We start from the raw sequence: 19947 nt of genomic DNA, 5'->3' as shown, positions 1-19947 counted from the left end.
GCATCCTTTCTTCTTGCTGCTCTAGGTGACCAACTACAACAATCACAGCTCTCAAAGCAATGGTTTTCTCCTTCCAGCGGCAGGAAAAGGAGCTGCTTCAGTCGTTCACAGAGGGGTATGTCTTTAGGATTTGACTACAGACTTGCCACTTCCAGCCAAAACCAAAAGGGTACCCTAGTCATCGCCAGTGGAGTCGGCCTTTTATATCCCTGTTCCCCAATTCTTGCATCTGTTGGGTGTGTACAGCTGTGAGGCACTTACTATCCAAAGTTAAGAAGTAGTGAGCCGTCGGTGGGCTCGCGTCTATGGAGGAAAAAGTTTTCCTACAATTTCCACCTCCTCCATCAAAAATAAGAGATCTGTTGGAAACCCCTCCCCTGTATGCTCTTGAGCCCTGCGGTCAGGATGTGGTTAATCAGGTGGCACTGCCACGTGGCCATGCCCGCGGCCCCGCGGTTTTGCCCACAGAGCAGTGACCTGCAGCTTGTGCGAGACGCCCTCCGCAGCCTACGCACCAGCTTCAGTGGCCACGACCCTCAGCACCACACCATCGACAGCCTGGAGCAGGGCATCTCCAGCCTCATGGAGCGCCTGCATGCCATGGAGACCCAGAGGAAGCAAGAAAGAAGGGTAACCCTCTTTCTGTGATGTTTCTCTCATCCCCCGAAGAAGCCTGCTCTTGTCAATTTGATGTAGATGAAGGCAGTGCTAAGATAGAAGGCCCTGCTGAAGGTTACAGTTGCTTTTCTCTTTGGCTTTCCTCTCGGGGGAGCTGACCGTTCATCATGGTATGACAGTCAAGGAGGGAGTTCACAGATAACTCTAAGCAGCTGGGTAGCTGTCTAAGGGATTGTGGCTCTTGACCCACAGGTCTCCCTTTACTGCTTACTCTCCGTCCTCTTCCCCCCGAATGAGCTTGGCATTGGTTGAGGAAATATATGAGAAAATGCATTGAAAACTAGAATGCTTTTTATATGTGTACGTTGTTATTGCTAGGATAAACACATCCAATTTTATATTCTGTGGGAAAAGATGTGGTAGAAAAGTATATATTTTAAGTATACTTTTATGATTTAAATTTCTTGGTTAAATTCTCCCATTCATCATAACTCTTGTGATTTTTGTGTCACTCCCCAGGTTCGGGGCAAGTCACCCAGAACTCAAACAGGTAGTGAGTACCGGGAGTCCTGGCCCCCTAATTCAAGTAAGTACTCCGTATTGCTCAGTAAGGACTCCTAGCATATTAGATCAGAAATGTAGTATTTATATGCTACTAATATTTTGGAGATAGACTTTTTATTGTGGTACTTCACTCTTTTTTTTAAAAAAAAAAAGAAGTACCACATTCTTCACACTCATTTATTCTGTTTATTTGGCTGCATCGTGTCTTAGTTGTGGCAAGGCATGTGGGATCTTAGTTCCCCAACCAGGGACTGAACCTGTATTGCCTGCATTGCAGGGTGGATTCTTAACCACTGGACAACCAGGGAAGTCCCAGTACTTCACCTTTATAATGCACTGTTCTATAGCAATACTAGAATCGAGTTGCTTCTAGGACTGTGAAGATCATACCATCATTATCACCACCACCATTGCCCCGAGTACCATTTAGCCACATGCAGGTTGCTGCTGATTCAGAAAGGCTAAAATATCTTAAACAAAATATCTTTGCAAATAAACAAGCTCCAAACAGTTACACCAAACGAAGCAAAATATAAAACAACAAACACATATACAGATCACTTGAAAGTCTCAAATAGAGAAAATTTGCAGTTCTTCTTAGAGGCAAGAAGTTTCATTTCTTTGGGGATTTCCGAAACTTTGAGTGCATAGGTCATTCAGTTTGTTTGAACTTAACTGTGTTATATTTTTTCTTCCTTGTTAATTCTAACATGTTGGGAAATCTACCCTGCCTGGTAATTTCTATTTTACTTCATATTTTACCTTTTGGTTTAATAGCATTCATGTTTTCTTATCTTTTATAGTTTACCCAGGCCTGATCTGAAAGTATCTAAATAATAATTTATAAAAATCAAATAGTAAAAGGCTGACCACAACCAGTTTTATATGTTAAAGATAGTTTTTAAAACCACATTAATAAGTCTAAAGTAAAACCCTTAGAAAGTATTTGCCCAAATGTGAAAGGTAAAATATTTTTTGTAGAGTAGATAAGGTAGCGTTCTCAAACCTCCATATATTTTTTTCTCTTGAATGAGATATTTACCCTGAGACTGAAATAGACTATTAGTACCCAAATTAGTTTCACTGTTTTTTTCTAGCATTGTTTTGAACCAGTCATTTCTGTTTTCTTGATAGGCTTTTTATTTTATCCTTGTCCTCTTTAGTACTTTCTTTAGGTTAGTTTAAACTGCCAATGTACCTAGGTCTAAATATTTAGAGATTCTTTTTCATAAGTCTAGTAAGTTTCTCCCTCCCTGGAATAATTCTTTTCTGTATATGACTTACTTATTTAAAAGGCTGCAAATAAATTCACAGTTTCTTATAAAATGGAGTGTTAATTCAATACGTATATTGACAAGCTGAAATGCTTCTCATCTAAAAATACAAACATTCATGCAATTTGATAACCCTCTAGCTACTGAGTTATTTATCTTATTCCCCCGCATCAGACTTCTTGAAAGAATGATCTACAAGTGCTCTTTCTTCATTGTTACCTCCCCTTCACTTCTTAATCCACTAATTGGTCTTTTACTCATTACTCCACTTAATGTTTTTTTTGGGTCCATGTTGACTGTCTTGTTGCCTAATCAAAGTGGTCATGTTTCATACCTTATCTTCCATTGACTTTTCAAAAGCATTTACTGCCTTTGAATAGTCTCCTTCTGGAAACATTCCTCTCCTTTAACTTTAGTACCAACCAGTTAATTCGTTCAACAAATATTTATTGAGCATTCACTATGTAGAGTTGTTGTTAGGCACAAGAGATCTCGAGATGAACAAGATGGACTTGGTGCTTGGCCTCACTAGACTGTAGTCTCGAGGTACAACGTCCTCCTCTTCTCCTCCTCTGCCTAACCCTTAACTGTGCCCTGGGATTCCACTGGAGGTCTAGACCTAGGCCTTCTGATATTCTCTATCCATGATCCTTTCTACTTCCATGGCTTCAACCACTCTGGTATGCCAATTATTTTTAAACTTTCATCTCTAACTGCAAGTGTTTTCTGAGCTGCAGGGCTATATTTTTGAATGCCAGCTGGATATCTTCTCTGCAGGTCAGAAGACACTTCAAAACTCATGTCCAAAACTGGAAACAAAACAATAGAGGGGGAAAACAAAAGAGTGTAGAATCAAACAGATCTGGGATGCAGCTGTAGCTCTTAGCAGAGTATACCATGAGCAAGAATGTTAATGACCGTCCTTGCATTTTAGTTTTCGTGTTTTTGAAATGGAGATAATCTTGAAGGATTGTGAACATTAAGTGAAATATTATATGTGGATAATCTGGTGTAGTGTGCCATATGAGAGATGCAAGGCTGTGCCCTTTCTTTCTCCTTTTCATGACAGCCAAATCTCCTGAAATCTTCTCTTTGAACCTACTTCCTGTCTTGCAATTTACTCTTAAGGGAAAACAACAACAACAATAATTATTTTAAAACTAATACAGTAGATTAGTGAGGGCTTCCCTGGTGGCTCAGTGGTAAAGAATCTGCCTGCATTGCAGGAGCTGCAGGAGACCAGGTTCAATCCCTGGTTCAGGAAGATCCCCTGGAGGAGGGCATGTCAACCCACTCCAGTATTCTTGCCTGGAGAATCCCATGGACAGAGGAGCCTGGCGGGCTACAGTCCATAGGGACATGACTGAAGCAACTTAGCAGGCATGCACATTAGATTAGTGGAATAAATTGAGATTTCAGATAAAACCCACGCATCTATGATAATTTGACAAGCAAATAGTATCTCCCACAAATGGTGTCAGGACAACTGGATATCCATATGCAAAAGAACATATGCAAAAGAAGGACCTGTACTTCACATTATGTACAGAATTAATTTAAAATGCATCATTGACCTAAATATAAGTATTAAAACTAAAACTCTCAGAAGAAAACACAGGGGAAAATATTCATGACCTTGAATTCTTAGACATTAAAAGCATGAGCAATAATAGAAAAAAATAGGAAAATGGACTTCATCAAAATTAAAAGCTATTTGGATCAAAGAACATTATCAAGAAAGTGAAGACAACCAGAATAAGAGAAAATATTTCAAAATCATTTATCTATTAAGGGCCTAGGATAAAGAACTCTTCTAACTTAGCAACAGAAGACTAAAAAAAAAAATCTGATATTAATAACAGATGGGCAAAGGATTTGAATAGATATTTCCCCGAAGAAGATGAATAAATGGCCAAGGTTTATGTGTGTGTGCTCAGTCTCTTCAGTGGCGTTTGACTCTTTGTGACCCCATGGACTGTAGTCTGCCAGGCTCCTGTGTCCATGGGATTCTCCAGGCAAGAATACTGGAGTGGGTTGCCATGCTGTCCTCTAGGGGATCTTCCCCACCCAGGGATTGAACCCGTGTCTCTTGCGTCTCTTGCATTGCAGGTAGATTCTTTACTGCTGAGTCACCATGGAAGCCCCAAATGGCCAATATGCACATGCAAATATGCTTAATGTTGTTAGTTATTAGGAAAATGCAAACCAAAACCACAGTGAGATACCACTTCATGCCTACTGATGATTCTGAAAAAATAAGTAAAAGTGTTGGTGAGGATGTAGAGAAGTTGAAACTCTTGTACATTGCTGATAGGGATGTAAAATGGCAGAAACCAGTTTGCTGGCTCTTCAAAAAGTTACACATAGAATTACTATATGACTTCGCAATTCCATTCCCAGGTGTATACCCAAAAGAATGAAAAGCAAGTGTTCAAAAAAAAAACATGTACACGCATGTTCATAGCAGAATTATTCACAGTAGCTAAAAGGTGCAAACAGCCAAATGTCCATCAGTCGATAAAAGGGCAAACAATTTCTGCATATATGCATATAATGGAATGTTATTCAGCCACAAAGAGGAATGAATTACTGATGCCTGCTACAACATAAATGAATCTTGAGAATGTTAAGTGAAAGATGCCAAACAGAAAAGGGCAGAAATTGGAAGGATCCTTTTCTATGAAATATCCAGAATAGGCAAATCCATCGAGACAGAAAGTAGATTAGACAGATGTCAGGATTAGGAAGGCAGTTCAATGAGTATGAGGTTTCTTTTTCAGATAATGAGAATGTTCTGGAACTAGATAGTGGTGACGGTTACACATAGCTGTGAATGTATTAAGTGCCACTGAATTGTACACTTTAAGTTGTTAAAATGGTGAGTTTTGTGTTACATGAATTATACCTCAGTTTTTTAAAAAGTGAATTACAATAAGCCTGCAAGGTAGCTGTGCTAACAGAGAGAAAAGGTTGAATAGTCTAAAATATTATAACTGTCTTAAATCCATCAGAGAGATGAAATCAGAGGGCAGCCAGCCAGCCTGAAAGGTCAACAGTGCCTCCAAGCACAGATGGGATACCAACACTGGCTCACCTGTGGCAGAGCGCAGGGGGAAGACGGGGCCACTGTACAAACAGGAACTCAGCTGAGATTTTAATAAATTGTAAAAGGCTGGGCAGAGACTAGGAACCCTGGGGGCCACGAACGCAAGAAGAGTTTGCACCTGCTTGCTGACGCTTCTGTTGACCTCCATTTGGGTGCTTATGGCAAAGACTAGTTGTGGGAACAGAGCGTAGGGAAATCCTGTTTTGGGGGTGGGGGCTCAGAGGAGGGACTGGCTGCCACTGCCAGAAAAGCATGAAGCACCATCTGGGCCTTGGTCCCTTAAAAAACAAAAGTTTTAAGCCGCTGAGGAAGGGCAGCAAATCCTGTTTCCCCTTCGTCGTCCCCATCTCAGGCAAAGGTGAAGACCTACTTCAGCTAGGGGGGAAAAAGAAAGGATAAAAGAACTCTCAACCCCCCCACCCCCGGAAGTGGCAGCTAACTGCCTTGGGCTCAGATCATTAGAGGTAGCCTTCCACTGGGGAAAGGGTAGGATCACTGAGAAAGCCCCACCTCAAGACTGAGGTTGGGTCACAGAGAAGCCTCCCTCAGCCCTCCCCGCAGGGTGAGCAAGTGCTGTGTAAGAAGGGCCAGCAGTCTGCCTCTGAGGGAGGGGCACACAAGTCAAGTCTGCAGCTGAGGGTGGGGGCTTCCCTCCTGGTACAGTGGTTAAGACTCTGTGCTCCCAGTGCAGGGGGTGCAGGTTCAATCCCCGGTCAGGGAACTAAGATCTCACATGCTGCATGGTGTGACCAAACTAATAATGATAAAGTTGAGGGTAGAGCAGGAACATTAAGGGAAAACCCTGCGGGGTGCAGCTCCTCCACATAACCCTAGAGAAATGTGAAGGTGATGGTGCGCTGAAAGTAACCTTAACAAAAATCCCAGTCTCAGCTCAACTCCTGACGTGACTGATTCCGCTGTTCCCACCAGTGGCCGGGAAGAACAAGCAATGTGCCCATTTCTAGACATAAACATTTTTTACCTTAGTCTCTACCGTCTTACACAGGAAGACTTACACAGGAAGTCTGACAGTCAATAAAAAAATCATGCGACATCCACAGGAACAAGAAAAATGCACACCACTGTCAGGAGTCAATAAGGGTCTACTCAAGAGTTCACTTGGACATGACTAAGATATTGAAACCATCAGAAAAGGAGTTTTTAGAACTATGTTAACGGCTGAAGTAAAAATGTTTATATAATGCATGTACAGGTGAGGAATTTTAGCAGAGAGATGGAAATTATGAAAAGGAGTCAAATGGAATGCTAGAAATAAAAATAAATATTACAAAGATGAAGAGTGTCTTGAGCAGGGACATCAGAAGACTCAACAAACACAGCTAAGGAAAGAATCAGTGAATTTGAAGATAGGTCAATAGGAATTACCCAAACTGCAGTACAAAAAGAAAAAGAGCAGGCGAGAGGAAAAACAACCGGTAGTGATAGGATAATATCCATATGGATGAAGATACAAGTAACTAGAATCTCTGATCCAAAAGAGACAGAACTGGGCAGAAGAAGCATTTGAAGACATAAAGGCCAGTTATTTTCCAAAAATATATAAAGACATCACACCACAGATCCAAGAAGTTCTGAGAATTGCAACTTCCTGATGTTCAAGCTGGTTTTAGAAAAGGCAGAGGAACCAGAGATCAAATTGCCAACATCCGCTGGATCATGGAAAAAGCAAGAGAGTTCCAGAAAAACTTGTATTTCTGCTTTATTGACTATGCCAAAGCCTTTGACTGTGTGGATCACAATCAACTGTGGAAAATTCTGAAAGAGATGGGAATACCAGACCACCTGATCTGCCTCTTGAGAAATTTGTATGCAGGTCAGGAAGCAACAGTTAGAACTGGACATGGAACAACAGACTGGTTCCAAATAGGAAAAAGAGTACGTCAAGGCTGTGTATTGTCACCCTGTTTATTTAACTTATATGCAGAGTACATCATGAGAAACGCTGGACTGGAAGAAACACAAACTGGAATCAAGATTGCCGGGAGAAATATCAATAACCTCAGATATGCAGATGACACCACCCTTATGGCAGAAAGTGAAGAGGAACTCAAAAGCCTCTTGACGAAAGTGAAAGTAGAGAGTGAAAAAGTTGGCTTAAAACTCAACATACGAGACAGCAAAAGAGACACTGATGTATAGAACAGTCTTATGGACTCTGTGGGAGAGGGAGAGGGTGGGAAGATTTGGGAGAATGGCATTGAAACATGTAAAATATCATGTATGAAATGAGTTGCCAGTCCAGGTTCGATGCATGATACTGGATGCTTGGGGCTGGTGCACTGGGACGACCCAGAGGGATGGAATGGGGAGGGAGGAGGGAGGAGGGTTCAGGATGGGGAACACATGTATACCTGTGGTGGATTCATTTTGATATTTGGCAAATCTAATACAGTTACGTAAAGTTTAAAAATAAAATAAAATTAAAAAAAAAAACAACAAAAAAAAACCTCAACATTCAGAAAACTAAGATCATGGCATCTGGTCCCATCACTTCATGGGAAATAGATGGGGAAACAGTGGAAACAGTGGCTGACTTTATTTTTTTGGGCTCCAAAATCACTGCAGATGGTGACTGCAGCCATGAAATTAAAAGACGCTTACTCCTTGGAAGGAAAGTTATGACCAACCTAGATAGCATATTCAAAAGCAGAGACATTACTTTGCCAACAAAGGTCCGTCTAGTCAAGGCTATGGTTTTTCCTGTGGTCATGTATGGATGTGAGAGTTGGACTGTGAAGAAGGCTGAGCACCGAAGAATTGATGCTTTTGAAGTGTGGTGTTGGAGAAGACTCTTGAGAGTCCCTTGGACTGCAAGGAGATCCAACCAGTCCATTCTGAAGGAGATCAGCCCTGGGATTTCTTTGGAAGGAATGATGCTAAAGCTGAAACTCCAGTACTTTGGCCACCTCATGCAAAGAGTGGACTCATTGGAAAAGACTCTGATGCTGGGAGGGATTGGGGGCAAGAGGAGAAGGGGACGACAGAGGATGAGATGGTTGGATGGCATCACTGACTCCATGGACGTGAGTCTGAGTGAACTCTGGGAGTTGGTGATGGACAGGGAGGCCTGGCGTGCTGCGATTCATGGGATCGCAAAGAGTCGGACACGACTGAGCAACTGATCTGATCTGATCTGATCTGATGAATAACAATGACAATAAAGGAGTCAAATTACTGAAAATCAAAGAAAAGAGAAAATCTTGAAGGTAACCAGAGATGGGGGAAAATATTACAAACAGAAGAACAAAGATGAGAATTACAGAATTCTTATCAGAACCTGCAGGTCATAAGATAGTGGGGGGACATCTTTAAAGTACTGAAAGGAAAAAAAAAAAACAACCTATAATTCTGTAGCTAGAGAGTATTTGTTTTTATACACAAAACCCAAGAGAATTCATTACAAACAGACTTTCACTGCAGGAAATGTTAAAGGAATTTCTTCAGACAGGAGGAATATGAGACAGGAGAAACTGGGATATACAAAAAGAAGTGGTTAGAATGAAGGAAAATATGAAAGACTTTTTACCCCTTATTTTTAATTACTCTGAAAGATAATAGGCTGTTTAAAGCAAAAATAGTATTGATGTGTTACTGGTTTATTTCATATTTGAAAGTGAAATGTATGGCAGTAATACAAAGATCAGGATAGAGGAATTAGGACTCTACTGTTGTAACTTCTGTAGTTCTTACATGTGAAGTGGTATAATATCATTTGAAAGCTGACTAACTAAAGATATATATATATATAAATCTAAGAACAACCACTAAATTTTTAAAGAATAAATAACAAATTAATAGCAGAGGTAAGAAATTGTAAAAATAATCCAAAACCCAAAAAAAAAGTAAAATATCTCACTGTTTAAAATATCATTTACATGTTGAAATGATGTATCCAAATTGAGGACCTAAACATTCTGGGTTTTGAAGACACATATCTGCATGAGTGCTTAGTCGCTAAGTTGTGTCCAACTCTTTGTGATGCCATAGACTGTAGTCTGCCAGGCTCCTCTGTCCGTGGAATTCTCCAGGCAAAAATACTGGAGTGGGTAGCATTCCCTTCTCCAAGGAATCTTCTTAATTCAGGGATCAAGCCACGTCTCCTGCACTGCAAGCAGATTCTTTACCATCTGAGCCACAGGAGAAGTCCCTGTATGTATATACAGATATGCATATACATATATACACACATTCCAAAGGTGGGGAGAAAAAGACAAAAGAGAAAAGGAACAAAAAATATATGGAACAAATAGAAACAAGGGAGATGGTACATTAAAAAAAATAATCTGGTTTTTATGACATGGTTTTTTTTTTTTACCACTTACAAAATTATTGTTTATCAGTATCATAGTAATTGGGAAACAGCCTTGTTTGATGGGATAAATATAGCTCAACCTTGTGAAAATGGTTCATTCTCCCCAAATGATCTGTAGCGTCATGTTATTCCAATAAAAATCCTAACAGGGTTATCGTCCAATAAATAAATAAATTTAAAAAATATCCTAACAGGGGACTTCCCTGGCGGTCCAGTAGCGAGGACTCTGTGCCAGGGGCCTGAGTTTTGATCTTGGTCAGGGTGGATCTCACCTGATGCAACTAAGAATTTGCATGCCGCAAAAGGAGGAGGAGGAGAAGGGGATGACAGAGGATGAGCTGGTTGGATGGCCTCACTGACTCGATGGACGTGAGTTTGAGTAAGCTCTGGGAGTTGGTGATGGACACAGAAGCCTGGTGTACTGCAGTCCATGGGGTCGCAGAGAGTTGGACACGACCGAGTGACTGAACTGAACTGAGCAAAAAATCTCAAGTGTCACAACTGAGACCCAGAGCAGCCCAATAAATATTTTTTAAAGTCCTGTCAGACTTTTTGTAGATATAAAGAAGCTGATACTAAAATTTACATGGATGAGATTAGAATAGTTTAAAAAAAAATTTGAGAAAAATAAACAAAGGAGTTGGCGGGCCACACCACCTGATTTCAAAACTAGCTATGAAGTTGGAGTAATCAACACAGTGCATTATAAGTGCATAGACAGACATGGAGATCACTGGGACAGAATAGAAAGTCCAGAAGCAGACTCACTGAATTGGACCAGTTGATTATTAATAACAGTGCAATATCTATTTGATGGCTCAAGGGTAGGCTTTTCAACAAATCGTCCTGGAACAATTAAAGACCCATATCAAAAAAAGATCATTGACCCACACTTCATGCCACATATAAAAAGTTGACTCCAAATGAACCATACATGTCAGTATAAAAGCTAAAATTGATTTGTGATGCCTTTTAAAATCATGTATGTTATTTACACATACATATACACAACGCTGTGTTTCTGGGTCATTTGTTCTCTGAGGTTTTTAAGATTTTTAAAAATTACTTTTATGTATTTATGTATAGTTTGGCTGCACCGCACAGCATAGAAGATGGTTCCCCAAACAGGGATCACACCCGGGCCTCCGCGGTGAAAGCACCAAATCCTAACCACCAGGCCACCAGAGAACTCCCTCTGTGGTTTTTGTATATAACTTCTATAGTAATGTCAGCCTGAAACAACAGTGATCATTTTATCAATATGATTTAAAGTGCAGTAAGACTATTTCTCTCTCATTATGCTTTTTCTTTTTTACTCAGAGAGTCTGTGTAATCCAACTCAGCCTTCACTAGTCACCCGAAAGTCCTCTCATTAATGTCATCAGTGACCTATTTACCACACTTGTCTCTATCTACCAGACTTCTGTGTGACATCTGACGTACTCTTACCCTCCAGTCCACCAAAGTGTGTGTATAACATTTTATTGGTCAGCTTGGACTGCCATAACAGACACCACAGACTGAGTGACTTAACAGCAGTTTGTTTTCTCACAGTTCTGGAGGCTGGAAGTGCCAAGATGAGGATGCCAGTGTGGTCAGGTTTGCTGAGGGAGGGTGTTCTTCCTGGCTTGCAGACACTCACCTTCCTGCTGTGTCTTCATATGGTAGAGAGAGAGCTCTGGTGTTTCTTCTTCTTTGTATGGGGGCGCCAGTTCTTTGGGATGAGAAGTGGTGCACTCTTATAACCTCATTTAACTTTAAACCCTCCTTTAAGGCCTATCTGCAGTATATTCTTGCCTGGAGAATCCCATGGACAGAGGAGCCTGGTGGGCTACAGTCCATGGGGCTGCAAAGGGTCGGACACAACTGAGCGACTAACACTTTCACTTTTCACTATTTTTGCATCTCTAGTTCTTGATACATAATAGGCACCCAGTAAACACCCAGTAAACATTTTAAATGGATGACACTTGTGTTCCCCTGTCTTAGGTAACTACCATGAATCTATTTCCTAGATCATAAATTTTGGTTATTTTTCACTTTCTCTTTTATCCTTGACATTCAACTATATCCAAAGTACTAAGACTTTTACCTTCTAAAGTTCTCTCAAATTCATCCCTTCTCTAGCTCCAGGGCTATATCTTACCCTTCCTCACCTTTCAGATTATTTTAATTGCCTCTTAATGGGATCACCATTTCCAGAATTTCTCCCATCCAACCCTTTATTTTGCTGCTAGATTGACCTTTCTAAAATGCCAGTCTGATCTTATCAATTCCTTTTAATATCTCCCTAGAGCTTAAGACTAATATCTAAATGTCTTAGCCTGGCAGAGTCCTTTGTGATTGGGGCCGTGCCTACCTTATTATCCTCACTTTCCATTACTTCCCAAAGTATTATGCTCGAGCCTTACTAGTCAACTTCCAGTTTTATAGATACGTGATCCTTTTTCATGCCTTTATAAGTATCCTTCATTCTTGGAATGCCTTTTCCAAATTCTACATATGATCATTTTTTTAGGTGCTTTGTTTAACAATTCTCAAATTGTTTAAACAATTTAACTAAGGGAAGTTTCTGACCTCTTCCAGGTAGAATTAACTACTCCATCTTTGGTCTTCCTTTGCAGTTTGTACAAATCTGATTTTAATGTATTAAGTATTTGTTAGGTGATTCCCAGGTGGCTCAGTGGTAAAGAATCTACCTGCCAACCCAGAGACACACGTTCAGTCGCTGGGTCTGAAAGATCCCTTGGAGAAGGAAATAGCAACCCACTCCAGTATTCTTGCCTGGGAAATCCTATGGACAGAGGAGCCTGGTGGGCTATAGTCCATGGGGCTGCAGAGTTGGACACGACTTAGCAACTAAATAACAACAACAATTATTTGTTATCACACCTGTCATCTGTACTGGACTATAAACTCTTTGAGATCGGAGGTCACATATAATTAATTTTATATTCTCAAAATCTAGTACGTGGTAAGTACTCAATAATTGTTTGTTGAATGAATGAATGAAAAGATCAATCATAAAATTTAATGATAAAAGTGAATGTTTGATTAAAAAAACTGTGTGCCAGGCCCTTGGTGCTGGAGTCAAAGGAGCATCGTGGCATGTAGGTTTCAGTAAATGGCATTCTTTGAAAAAAATTCTGAAAACTAACTGATTACTGTGCAGAGAGAGAATGTTCCCTTGTTTTTCTTCTCTGTGTTATTCATCTCTCCTACTTCTTATTTTAAACCTCTTCCTAGGAATTCCCTGGTGGTTAATAACCACAAAGTGTGGTTAAGACTCCACACTTTCAACACCAAGGGTCTGGTTTTGATCCCTAGTTAGGGAATTAAGATTCCCACAAAATGTGAGGTGCAGCCAAAAAAAAAAAAAAAAAAAAAAGCCTTAAAAACCCCAAACAAAAAAACCCTTCCTGGGGACTTCCATGGTGGTCCAGTGGTTAAGAATCTGCCTTCCAGTGCACGGAACTGGGGTTCCATCCCTGGTTGGAGAACTAAGATTCCATATTCCCCAGGGCAACATAAACAAATATTTAAAAAAATAAAAACTCTTCCTAGAACTATTCTCTGGTTGCTGCCAGTTTGATTGGGATCAATGGCCTAGAATAAGTTAAGAAAACCTGTGTATCTGGAATTGCAGGAGATGTTTTAATAAAAGTTTTTGGTCCTGATGATAAAACTTTTTAACTGGTCTCTTCTCCTATTCTCTTAAATTCATACTCATAAGTAATTCACTGAGCATCAGTGAACCAAGTCAGGAATAACAGTTTTTAAAGTGCTCAAAATAGCTTCTGCTGAGAGCTATGGATTACAGCCTAGCATTCCAGGGCTATTTATTGCTTTTTCCGTCAGTACCTATACAAAGAAGAGAGACAAAGTATGGATCAAGAAATCTGAGTTAAAAACTGTGGGGACTGAGACTATGCTGGTGGTCCTGTGGTTAAGAATCCACCTGCCAATGCAGAAGACACTGGTTCGCTCTCTGGCCCTGGAAGGTTCCACAGGCCTCACGGCAACTAAGCAGTTATGGTGCACAGGCTTAGTTGCCCCATGGCATGTGGAATCTTCCCAGACTAGGGATTGAACCTGTGTCCTCTGCATTCACAGGTGGATTCTTATCCACTGTGCTACCAGGGAAGTCCCCTACCTGAAATCTTGCCTGCCTTCTCTGACCTCTTTTGACTCTTGGCAGCAGTGCCTGTCAGAACAGTTGCTGTTCCCCTGCTAGAATCACCTGGAACAGGTGAAAAGGGATGGTCTTTGTGATAGCATCCATGCCCGAAGCACCTCCTGTCTTAGTGGCCCCAGCGGTGACTTCCTATGGGTCACACCATATGGACAAGGTGTTTGGCAAGGGTTTCAAAATTGTGCTATGATCTCAGGCAGCTTCATTCTCCTGGGACATTTTGAGTAACTGGAAATCATGGGTTACTGGAAGCAAACTGAATGTTCTGACCACAAGGTGTCTCTCTGATTGCAGAGCTGCCTCACTCACAGAGTTCTCCAACTGTCAGCAGCGCCTGTACGAAAGTGCTCTATTTTACTGACCGGTCACTTACACCCTTCATGGTTAATATACCAAAGAGGTGAGATTCTGAATCATTATTTCTTTAAAAAGGACAGGAAGGCAGAATCATTAGTTACTGCCCACCTAACCAGCTGCAAGGTGTAGCAGTGTAGTGAGAAGGGCACAGGAAATAGAGATTCGAGTTCCAGCTTCACCACTAACCTTCAGCATTACAAGGGACATGTCAGGATCTGCTATAGACACAATAATGCTTCCAGTCCTGATATACAAAGATGCTCCAAGTCAGGAATAACAGTTTTTAAAGTGCTCAAAATAGCTTCTGCTGATAGCTATGGATTACAGCCTAGCATTCCAGGGCTATTTATTGCTTATTGACCTTTGTTGCTATTGGATGACTACGACTAATCTAAAGAGAATTCATGTTAAAAACCTTCAAACTTTTCAGTTAATATACTCCTTTCTAAGGTAGATGGCTTTGTAATAAAGATTTTTAATCTTTGGAACCAACTGCTGAGGAGAGGTGTTAAGATTTACTGTTCCTAAAGGGTCTGGGTTAGAGGGCAGCTTTCTGAAGTAAAGTGGTATAGTTTGAATTCTCCCAGCCTGGAGAAATGGAATTGCTGCAAAGAAGGAAATCAAGAGAACTTAGACATATTGATAGTTTAACAAATTAGATTGCAGACACTTTTTGTGTCCTATTTCCAGAGTGAAACAGAAAAAAGTGATTTGGCTTCCGTCAAAGCAGTAAATCTATTTTAAATTCTCAGATTGTCCCATTTGTAATGCTATTTACATTCCCCAATGGGGCTTCCCTGGTGGCTCAGATGGTAAAGAATTCACCTGCATTGCAGGAGACCCAGCTTTTATCCCTGGGTCGGGAAGATCCCCTTTAGAAGGGAATGGCTACCCATTCCAGTATTCTTGCCTGCAGAATTCTGCAGAGTTGGACACAACTGAGCGACTAACACACTTTACATTCCCTAACCGTGACTAACTCCCTAACTTCTGCTAATAGAATCATTTGAGTTACCAAGGGCAGTGACCTAACAAGGCCATGCTGTTTCTCCCAGCAGAGACTTTGACAGGGGCCTGGGTTTAAAACTAGCATCTTATCTTTTCAGCCCACTGATAAACAGTCTATTTTAGTGTTCTCTCCTTTTGTTGCAGGCTGGGGGAGGTGACACTGAAGGATTTTAAAGCGGCTATTGACCGGGAAGGAAATCATCGGTATCACTTCAAAGCACTGGATCCTGAGTTTGGCACTGTCAAGGAAGAGGTACAGGACCCACGGGGAGTCTGGGTGGTATTGCTGGTTGTTCTTGAACTCTACAGATTCCTACTTAAGATCTAGTACCCAGAAATACCGGTATTCCCTAACCAGGGCAGTGGGGTTTCCCAGTGCCTGAAGCCAGTTGACTACTTTAGACCAAGAAGTTTCAGGGAATGGCCCAAGAAGTTGATAGCTTCATTAGTTCATGGACTTAATCACTCTGATCAAACTTAGAATTTTTATTTTAAAAAGGAAAAAGTTTTGGGGACTTCCCTGGCAGCCCAGTGGTTAAGACTCCGTGATTCCAGTGCAGAGAGTGCAGGTTTGAGTCCTGGTTGGGAAACTAAGATCCCACATGCCCCGGGGTGTGGCCAGAAAATTTAAAAAAAAGGAAAAAGTTTTGTTAGGGAAAATAAAGAACCCACATTGAAGAAAAGCTTGGCTTTGGGGTCTTTTTTCTTTCCATAGCCAAACCTTAGAAAACTTTCGGCTTCCTGTGTAAAGCAAAATAAACAAACTGGCATGAATATATGAAATGGTATATTGTGTGTTTCTCAGAAAATGAAAATGAGGAAACTGCAAAGTCATCTATGCTTATTCTCAGTCCTTGACTATTTTCTTAGCCTACACTTTATAGTACATCTGTCAGAAACAGATTTTTTTTTTGAAAAGAGTTCTGTGCTCTCATCAGTGGTTACAGAATGAAAAAGATTGGCAAAGCCAATCTTTCATTTTGTAAAGATTTCCTGGACTTCCCTGGCAGTCCAGTCATTAAGACTCCCTGCTTCTACTTCAAGGGCACAGGTTCAATCCCTGGTTGGGGAACTAAGATCCTGCATGCCACACACACACATACAAAAACAAAAAACAAAAAACAACCAAATTTCTTCACTGGACTGTTTTAATAACCTTGTTCTATTAGCGACTTAGGAAATGAATAAATGAATGAAAAGGACTGCACACACACATATTAAGATTAGCCTTTTTTCTGACCCTTTCTTTACATTGCCTGGGACCAAAATTTCCCCCCTTCTCTTTTATTTTTTTATTATTCTCCCCCTTCTCTTTTAAATGCTTATAGTATTGCTTTCTCCTGAGAAGCCTAAAGTGCTCTATGCTTAGTAATTTATTAAATCTTATAAATCTCTCGGAGCAAAGCAGTACTAGAGGGGTGCTTTTACCATTTCGTAGATGTGGAACTAAGGATATATAAATCATACATATATACACCATACAGTTGGCCCTTGAACAGTATGGGTTTGAACTGCATGGATCCACTTATATGCAGATAATTTTCAATGAATACATACTACAGTATTATATGATCAGCAGTTGGTTGAATCTGAGGATGCAGAACTGTAGATATGGAGGGCTGACTGTGAAGTTATATGTGGATTTTTGACTGCACAGGGCTGGGGCAGGGAAGGGGGCGGGTGTTGTCTCTGTGTTGTTCAAGGGTCACTACACACACACACACACATATTTTTTTTTTAACCAGTTGTAACTTTAGGGACAAAACTAAAGGGACACAGGCTCTAACTCAAGACTTTCCTCTATACTTTCTTATCCTTTATGTTTGGGATCTTTTTTTAATCAACCACAGATGTATAGCAGGCCTCCCTATCTTCTAATTTTTTTTCATGGTGGCTTTTTTTCTTTTTCTAGGTTTTCCACGATGATGATGCCATTCCTGGATGGGAAGGGAAAATTGTAGCCTGGGTAGAAGAAGACCATGGAGAAAATTAATGCTGAGTATTAGACTGGGGACTTGCAGAAGTTGGCACACCCTGGCTGCTTCACTCAGGAAAGAGGACTAAAACCAGAATACACAGAAGGTTTGTGCTGCCAAAACAGAAGCTTGTCCAAGTGTGACAGCCATAGGCCAGTCCTGCTTGTGTGCCTGGCATGTGTGGCACCTAAAATCTCTGTCCAAAAGTAGACCACAGGTTCTTCTGGAGTTCCTTGTCCGTGGGAACACACTGTTTTACTCTACTCTGCGGACAACAAACCGAAGGCCTTAACCAACGGGGATGGATGATCCCGCTCCTATATGGGCATGGCTGCTATTATCTGGAACCCGGGAACTGGATGCATCACTCCTATGTGTTACAGTATTATTTTCATTTTAATTGGCCTCAGTGGTTGCAGCAATCAGGGTCCCAGCATTTGTACTCACAGACAAGGTGGAGGTACCAGCTTTTTTGCTTCTTTGCAGCTATTGCAAACCAAGAATAACTCAAAAGGTGGTACCAAAGATGAAAGCCCACTCTTCAGGAATTTTTTTGGACTGGACATGGATGGTGCTGAATTGCTAATTGGATTGAAAAAGGGCTGTCCATATTGTGCTGTACTATGCTAAAACCATAATTAAGACCTTGGGCTGCCTCTTGCGTCTTAACTGATTCTGCAAATTGTCCTTTAGCCCACAGAAGGCGTATTTCATGTACTGCTTGTTTTTCTCTGTGGACTCTCTAACTTTAGAGCCATTTCCCCCCCCCTCTTCTAACTGATGAACTTTGTGTTTGAAAGGAATAAGGAGTGAAAATCTCCTTTCAAATCCAGGCGGGTATGGAAAGGTGCTGCTACCCTTATCTTCTTGACTTTCTTTCTCTCATGACTTTTCTTTAGCCCATGGCATCTCCTTTGCAGTCGAAAGGAAACAAACCATTACTTTCAGTGTTTGTGATTATAAGTACTGAGCATGAGTTACTGGTCTGCCCCTCTTCGATGTCAAGGCCAGAGTTATTTTCTATTATATATTTAGTCTAGGCTGATCCTTTAGGGCACAATAGAAACCATGGGAGCAAGAGTTGTGAATGGCAGGGTTGATTCTGGGTGAAAAAACCCTAGAATCCTTTCTCATGTGCAACACTGTCAAGTGTAGAAGCTAAGAGATAAACTTTCAGAGATTACTTAGTATCTTGAGTTTTCTCATTCATTCAACCAATCAGATATATATATATATATATAGTCAGTATAAATATATACTATAAATATATATGTATATCTACATATCAGTCTCCAAAGCAGTCTGCCTGTGATCACCAATGTACACTGCCAAGCAGAAGAGCCAGACAGATCTGGGTTCTTGACCTGTCTCAAGTTCATCTCCCCTTTTCAGCCATTTCAACAGACAACTTGTTGGAGCTCTGACATGACATTTTGTTGTTTTATATAGATGCGTCTTTTAAAAATAGTTCATGTTTGGAGAATTCTTTTGTACTCATTGGCTTTTCGTCCAAGAACCATGTCTATTTTTATAACTTGAGTGTGAGTTCTATATATTCTCACATTCTGTATACTGTATCCATTTTCTAGGGAACCCAGTAGCTTTTATACAGGCTCTTTTCTTCTTAGCAGCCCTTGTGGTTTCAGAACAAGCTTTATTTTATTACAGGTATACTGATGACAACCCCTGTTCCAGTTCTACCAGCCATTTCAGTTGTGGGGTTAGTTTTATAGAACCTCCTTGATGGCTCCTTTAGCTGACAGAAGGAACTCAAAAGACACCTGATGTCTTTCATATAAGTTTACCTGGTTTCCTCCTACTGAAGAATGATTTCTCATCAGAAATGACTGGGACAATTTGGGAAAGTCAGTTAAAAGGAAGAATAATTCATTACAAAAGCAGACAGAAGAAAACAGTATATTTGCCTTTTTTTTTTTTTTTTCTTTTCTGCCCCCCAGGAAGTCTGGAGAAAAAGTCCTCTCGTCACCAGTTTCTCTGCTGCATGAATTTGTGTTTTGCTGTAAGACAGCATGAGGGTTATCAGACTAAAATTTGTTATTGTATTTTCAGTACAATTTATCTTGACTGTTAAATCAGTTTTACTTGTCAGTATTCTTTCAGCAAACATTCTTTCCATTATGTAAATTTAAATTTTCAGAGGAAATTAAATCAGAGAAAATTTTCAGAGTCCTTTACCTTCTTTGTCTTTAATCTCTGTGTCCTTTGGAAAAGAAGCTCCGTGGCCTTGGTGCCTCCATAGAAAGCTTAAGTTGATTTCATAGCTCATTAACCTCAGAGGCCATGGGTAATAACGAAGCACCCCCATTACAGGATGGCACGCCAGTATGTTTTTGTAAAATGTGTTGGTAATCCTCATTCCAGTTTCTGAACAGGAGCCTATTCTAGGAGGAGTGTGCATTGATTCATTCTGGTTTGAACTGTCTCCTATTTGATATGTAGGAGATCCTTTGACTTAAGAGTATTGCCCCCTGCTGGCATTTGTGTGGGACAGTCCATCC

General features: G+C 40.6%; 1 protein-coding gene across 9 annotated transcripts in view; it reads left to right on the top strand.

The window, feature by feature from the left end:
• The window catches only part of DIXDC1 (DIX domain containing 1), a 79332-nt gene extending 59717 nt beyond the window's left edge, over window positions 1–19615 (top strand). For 7 of the 9 annotated variants that reach the window (XM_044929756.2, XM_044929754.2, XM_044929752.2 and 4 more), the window contains 6 exons: window positions 26–115; window positions 469–630; window positions 1138–1204; window positions 14382–14487; window positions 15597–15705; window positions 17365–19615. In XM_044929756.2, coding sequence (XP_044785691.1) covers window positions 26–115; window positions 469–630; window positions 1138–1204; window positions 14382–14487; window positions 15597–15705; window positions 17365–17445 — 615 coding nt within the window. In that variant the 3' untranslated portion in view covers window positions 17446–19615. Of the gene's footprint in view, window positions 1–25; window positions 116–468; window positions 631–1137; window positions 1205–1459; window positions 2509–5467; window positions 7278–14381; window positions 14488–15596; window positions 15706–17364 lie in introns of those variants that run through there. The other 2 variants (XM_044929755.2, XM_044929751.2) reach the window with 2 other exon arrangements.
• The last annotated feature ends 332 nt before the right edge of the window (window positions 19616–19947 follow it).

The sequence above is a fragment of the Bubalus bubalis genome, chromosome 16 (assembly GCF_019923935.1).
Source record: "Bubalus bubalis isolate 160015118507 breed Murrah chromosome 16, NDDB_SH_1, whole genome shotgun sequence".
Taxonomy (NCBI): Eukaryota; Metazoa; Chordata; class Mammalia; order Artiodactyla; family Bovidae; genus Bubalus; species Bubalus bubalis.
Note: the sequence above shows the minus strand (reverse complement) of the source record. Positions and strands in the feature narration are given on the sequence as shown.